Source organism: Lepus europaeus, chromosome 10 (genome assembly GCF_033115175.1).
Source record: "Lepus europaeus isolate LE1 chromosome 10, mLepTim1.pri, whole genome shotgun sequence".
In the NCBI taxonomy this organism is placed as follows: domain Eukaryota; kingdom Metazoa; phylum Chordata; class Mammalia; order Lagomorpha; family Leporidae; genus Lepus; species Lepus europaeus.
Genome location: NC_084836.1, coordinates 92,917,950 through 92,923,949, shown reverse-complemented (window position 1 = coordinate 92,923,949; position 6,000 = coordinate 92,917,950). Strand labels below are relative to the sequence as shown.

Genomic DNA, 6,000 nt, shown 5'->3' with positions numbered 1-6,000 from the left:
CTAAAAACTATATGCCCTATAATCATTCAAGTGTATAAGAAAGAGACTGAGGGAGAAAATGGTATGGGAAAAAGTGGGTAACCTGGTAGAATCATTTGTGAAGACAATAAGAACTGGAGTCCTGGAAGCATAGATTTGTTGCCATCTAAAGTGAAGAAACACAATGGGAGAATGAGAATGGTGCCTTCTGTGAGGTAACTAGCAAGCTACCGCCACTGGTGAGAGGGACAATGGATGATACAGTCAGGTTTTAGTTTAGGAATCAAAAAGAAATAAGCCAGTCTTTAATGAAGTTCTTGATAGGAAGTGGCTCCCAGAGATAGCAGGAGTCAGAGACCTTGCTCATCAGACTGTCCACGGTGATTATAATGGTGCCTGGTATATAGCTGTTGATCAATAAATACGTTGTGAATGTACTGAAATATTTAATAACAAAAGTCTCCATTGGATATTTGATAATCTTTTGACCAAATTTATACACATTCCCTTGGAAACTCTAGCGGCACAGGACCAGGAGCAGAAAAACTTAGGAAGTCATTTTTGCCGAAGTCCTTGGCACAGTAGGCTAAGCCTCTGCCTGGGGCACCAATTTGTGTCCCCTGCTCCTCTTCTGATCCAGCTCTCAGCTTGTGGCCTGCGAAAGCAGTGGAAGATAGCCCAACTGCCTAGGCCCCTGCATCCCACTCCCTCCCGCGGTAAACCCAGAAGAAGCTCCTGGCTCCTGGCTTCCGGTTGGCCCAGCTCCGGCTGTTGGCCATTTGGGGAGTGAACCAGTGGATGGAAGACCTCTCTCTCTCCCCCTCTCTATCTGTAACTGTACCTCTCAAATAAATAAATAAATCTTAAAAAAAAGAAATCATGTCTCTTTTTATCATTTTTCATAAGCTGTTTCTTATTTTTAAAGATAACACTTTTTTGAAATACGATTTACTTATAATGAAAGACACTCATTTTCGGCGTCCAGTTTTGAGTTTTGACAATGGGAGACACACACAATAAAGAACTTTTCCATCTTCTCAAAAAGTTCCGTGGTGCGCTCTTTCATGCCCACTTCCTGCCACGGGCAACTGCTGATCTGCCTTGTGTCTACACGGAATACCTTGCCTTTTCCAGAACTCCAACAAATGGAACCATGCAGCACGCAGTCTATTCTGTCTACTAACCCTAAAGCCCGTATGATCCATCTGTGTTCTTGCACGCCCAGCCCTTTTTTTGTTGCGGAATAATATTCCATTGTTCCGGGATCCCACAAGGTGTTTATCCATTGGACTGGAGGTTGACGTTTGCAGTTTCTAATTTGGGGCTATTATGAAGAACACCACGACCATTGTTGTACATGTCTCTGCGGACACAGGCTTTCATTTCTCTCGGGCAAACACCTAGGAGCGGCATTTCGGGGTTGCACGAGAAGTAAACGTTGAACTTCCGTAAAGAGACTGCTCTCCAAAGCGCCTTTCGCATTTTTATACTCCCCCTAGCAGCGGAGGAGAGTTCCAGTTGCTCCACATCCTCTCCATTGCATTATCCCTCTTTACAATTTTAATCTATTTTCCTTCCTTCTTCCCTGCCCCCTCCAGGAATGTTTGTTGACTGAGTAAAAAAAAAAAAATTCCATAGACCTGTTTCTAAATGAGCAAGTTTCCATGAAAATCTCTGTCTCACACACTCAGAGAAGGCGGGGGAGGGGAGTCCTCCTCTGCCCCTTGGGAAACAACCTTGGCTTCCCTGAGGCAGGGCTTTCTCTCTGCAGCACAATTGAACCTCACCGTTTGCCCCCGCTTCAGCACCGCGCGCTGCGAACTCTCAGGCGCGCCCAGGTTGCACCGACAGCTCTCACTCCAAGCCTCTCAGCTGCTCTCTTCTCTGCTGCTGAAGAACCATTCTCTTTCCGAAAAGCTGTTTTGTGGCTGGCGCTGGAGAGCTCCAGGAAGAGCGAGAAGCTGGGGGTGGGTTGTCTGTTCCCGCGCAACGGCCCCCTCCTCCCACCCGCTTAGGCTCCGCAGACGCTCCCGGGCTCACGCCAAGTTCCGTAGAAAACCCCCCCAGCACGGCGCGGCTCCCGGACATCCCCGGCGCCCCGGCGACCCGGGCACGGGGCATGCTCAGAGGGCGCGCCGAGGCGCAGGCGTTGGCTGCAGTGGGGCCCGGGAACCGAGAGGTGCCGCTGCGTCCCCGCTTCCCGGCGCCTGACCCAGCGCGCAAAGTTGGGCTGGGAGCCGCGGGGGGAAGGAAGGACCGAGCGAGCAAGGGTGGCGGGGAAGGGGGGGCGGGAGGCGGAGGGAGGAGGGGAAGGAACAGGGAGGGGGGGCGCCGAGCGTGTGTCACTCGCTCGCTCCCTCTGTGTACAGAGGATGTGCTGAATGGTGCGCTTTGAGGCGGCGGCGGCGGCGGAGGAGCAGGAACCAGCGGCGGCTGCCAACCTCGGCCGCCCAGCTCAGCTTCCTTGCTTCCGAGGCTCGGATCCACCCAGGGCTCCCGACCCCGTGTCCCGCCCGGGGCATGGCCCGGCGTTGCGCCCCCGCGCGCCCCGCCTGCTGAGCGGCGCCAGAGGGAGGTGCGGAGGCCAGGAGGCCGGGGGAGGCCGGCTGTGGAGCAGAGTCGAGCGGCTCCTGAGCAGAGAAAGGAACCCGCGCCCGGAGCCCCGCGCTCCGCGCCCCGTCCCTGCCGCGCTCGCCCGGGCCGCCCGGAGCCCCGATGAGCCCAGATGGCCGGGGCTCAACCCGGAGTGCACGCCTTGCAACTCAAGCCCGTGTGCGTGTCCGACAGCCTCAAGAAGGGCACCAAATTCGTCAAGTGGGATGATGTAAGTAGTGGGGCGGCCCGGCTCGGGGCGCGGGCCGGGGCACCGGGCAGGGCGGGTGGCGTGGGGGTGGGGCGAGGGGCGCGTTATGCAATGGGCGCGTGGACAGCGGGCAGGGGCGGCATCGGGGCGCACAGGTTGGCATCTGCTGAGGCGATGGCAAGGAGCAGGCGCTTTGCGCGCGCTTCTGTGTCCTCCGAATTTAGTAGTTGACATCCCTGCTGGGTCCAACGGGCACCCACTGAAGATCTCCAGTCTTTGGGACCAGCGGGGCGGCACGGGCTTCGCTTGCTGTGTGATGCTGAGAGTTTGGAAAGTGAGGAGTGTGAAGTTGGGTCCAGCTGGAAGGCACCGGGTGTGAACAAGACGCGCCCTCCCCTCCCTCGGACGCAGCCCTTGTTACCGCTGTTGCTGGATTTCAGGGAGGTTCGGTCCCGGAGTCCCAAAGTGTAGGTGTCTGCTGACCTTGCCCGCTCTTTGATGGGAACCCATGCGGCCAAGGGCGCAGCGGTCCAGCCGACAGGTGGTCGTTGATGCCAAACTTTAGCGCCTGGCTCCGGAGTGAGGGACCCGGAATGGCAGAGGAAAACACAGCTGGGGAGTCAGTGAGCAGAAGCAGGGGGCACTTGCGGAGTTCAGGATGGCTCCGGGGACCTAAGGAGAAGCAAGAGAGGGCGAGTTTTTTGAGAACTGAGCTGGCTAGAGACTTCACTTGCTAAAGACACGTCAAGATTTTACCACACGACTTACCTTCATCTTTTGTTAGGTAGGCTAGAGCCTACCTCTGTTCCCACCCCCCTGGGTGTCCAGGGTGTCCAAAGCTTCACAGGCAGTCCAGACCCCAAGACTTTCAATGACCTGCCCTTGCCGGCCACCCTAACTGCCTTCCAACATGTGCATTAGTAAATGGGCTGAAAACCTCCCAATCTTGGGATGGAGGTGTCATTCAAAAGACTTGGTAAGAACAACAGCTGGAGTAAGGCCGAGGTGCCAGGATCTAAAGAAATTTAGGTCCCAATGACTAATGTGTCTCTTAATCAGGAGGAATTATAGGAGAATGAGGTGTTCTTGCTGAAAAGGTTTTCCACCTGGTAAATTATAGCCTGTTATTCTCCAGGGTGTTTTTTTTTTTTAATCTTCCTAAGCCAATTTCCAGTGTCTGAAAACAATTTAAATATTCCAGGTAGCAAATCCAATTACTTTGCTGAGTGCATCTGAGTCTATATTTTGTCCACTTGGAAGCACGAACGGAACTTGGAGAATGAGCCACAGCTTCCTTGAAAGCTCATGCCAATTATTAAACGCTGCAGGCAAGGATGTAAACATGCATCTTTCCACTGGTGCTTCACACCTTTGTCCTTTCTGTCCCAGGCTCATTGGACTGGATGTTTTTGTAAATGCAATAAAAATCTAAAACGGAATAAATTCAGACACAGATTTAAATGCTCTGTTTGTGTCAAGGGAAAGATAGCAGGAAAATGCAATTTAACAGCTAATAAAACATCCTTGTCCATCTTGAAATCCTTGAGCAGAGACCTAATGTGATATGCACTTACCAAGAATGCGAGGGGAGAGTGGCGAGATCAGAAAGGGAGGTTGCAGAATAAAGAAGGTCGTTTCACTATATGCACACACTGGATATCTTTTATAGAAATGATTTTAATCCATCTTCTAAATAATTCTCCATAATTCCTATGTGGGAGAAATTGGCCAGTGCCACTTTGGGAATGCAGGTCTTTTATGAAAATGCATTTTTCTATATCCAGGTAGATGACTTTTATTTTGTGTATTTATGTAACATAATGCTTGCTCACCTATCAGTGCTAGCCCTAGGCTACATCCTGAAGTAATGAAGAAAGTAGACACAAACCCTGCTATTATGGACCTTACATGCTAGAAAGAGACAAAAACAATTAAGAACATCAAATGAGAGAGGGTATGAGTTGAATGATAACTGGTCAAATGCCTGGAGAAAGACGAGGGCAAAACAACTCCCTCTGAGCTTTGCAGCAGTGAATTTCTGGGGAAGCCCTCCAGGAAGGATGTAGGTGTTAAGGAGACAGCCAGTAAACTCTCAGGTCTTTTGTATTTCAATTTATGTTTTATTATTATTTTTTATTTTTATTTATTTGACAGGCAGAGATATAGATAGTGAGAGAGAGAGAGACTGAGAGAAAGGTCTTCCTTCTGTTGGTTCACTCCCCCCAAATGGCCGCTATGGCCAGTGCTGCGCCAATCTGAAGCCAGGAGCCAGGTGCTTCCTCCTGGTCTCCTATGTGGGTGCAGGAGCCCAAGCACCCGGGCCATCCTCCACTGCCCCCCCACCCCCCAGCCCGGCCACAGCAGAGAGCTGGACTGGAAGAGCAGCAACCAAGACTAGAACCCAGTGCCCTTATGGGATGCCAGCGCCACAGGCGGAAGATTAACCAAGTGAGCCATGGCGCCGGCCCTCAATTTATGTTTTAAAAATTATTTTATTTATTTGGGGAGGGAGAGAGAGAGAAAGAGAGAGAAAGAGACAGTGCAAGAGAGAGTATACACATGCCCTTATCTTCTGGTTCACTCCCCAATGTTTGCAGGTCTTTTTCAAGTGAAATCCTAGACTGCACCCAGAAGTCAAATAATCTGGAATGCGATGAACTGTCATACAAGTTATTTGGCTCTCAGTGTCTGTGTTCTGTGGAATAAGAGACCCAGCCCTTCTAAGGGTTGCCTATATCATCCCCAGATATCGCCTGCTGTACTCTCCGCAGTTTGGGTGTGCTCTTCTGGTATCAAACCAAGTCCAGGCTATCTAGCTATTTTTATTGTGCACTTAGTGAGAGTGTGTGTTGATGACAGAAGTTAACTATGTCTTGAGTCAAAGACCTGGCTTTAACTGCTGGATATCTCAAAAGTCAGCTGTGTAACTTCAGGTAAATTGTTTACTCTCTCTGAACCTTTGCTGCTGTTTGTGCAAAATGATAGTAATGCTATATTCTCTATACCTATTTCATGTAATAGCTGGGAAGAGCTAGAAGGAGAAGTGGTACTTCTTACCCATCAGAATCATATGGAGGACTTGCTAACAAATTGGTGGGTCCAACTCTCTGAAATATTTTATAAAATGTTCCTAATGCCCAGCCAGGCTGATTCAGATCCATACTTTTGTTTTGTTTTGTTTTGTTTAGATTTCAACTGCTTCTAGTGTAGTTGTTGAA

At 50.5% G+C, this 6,000-nt stretch overlaps 1 protein-coding gene across 5 annotated transcripts in view; it reads left to right on the top strand.

Moving 5' to 3' along the window:
- The first annotated feature begins 2,629 nt into the window (after positions 1-2,629).
- The window catches only part of PLCB1 (phospholipase C beta 1), an 848,015-nt gene continuing 844,644 nt past the window's right edge, over positions 2,630-6,000 (top strand). For all 5 annotated transcript variants that reach the window (XM_062203876.1, XM_062203874.1, XM_062203875.1 and 2 more), the window contains exon 1: positions 2,630-2,803. In XM_062203876.1, coding sequence (XP_062059860.1) covers positions 2,705-2,803 — 99 coding nt within the window. In that variant the 5' untranslated portion in view covers positions 2,630-2,704. The remainder of the gene's footprint in view (positions 2,804-6,000) is intronic.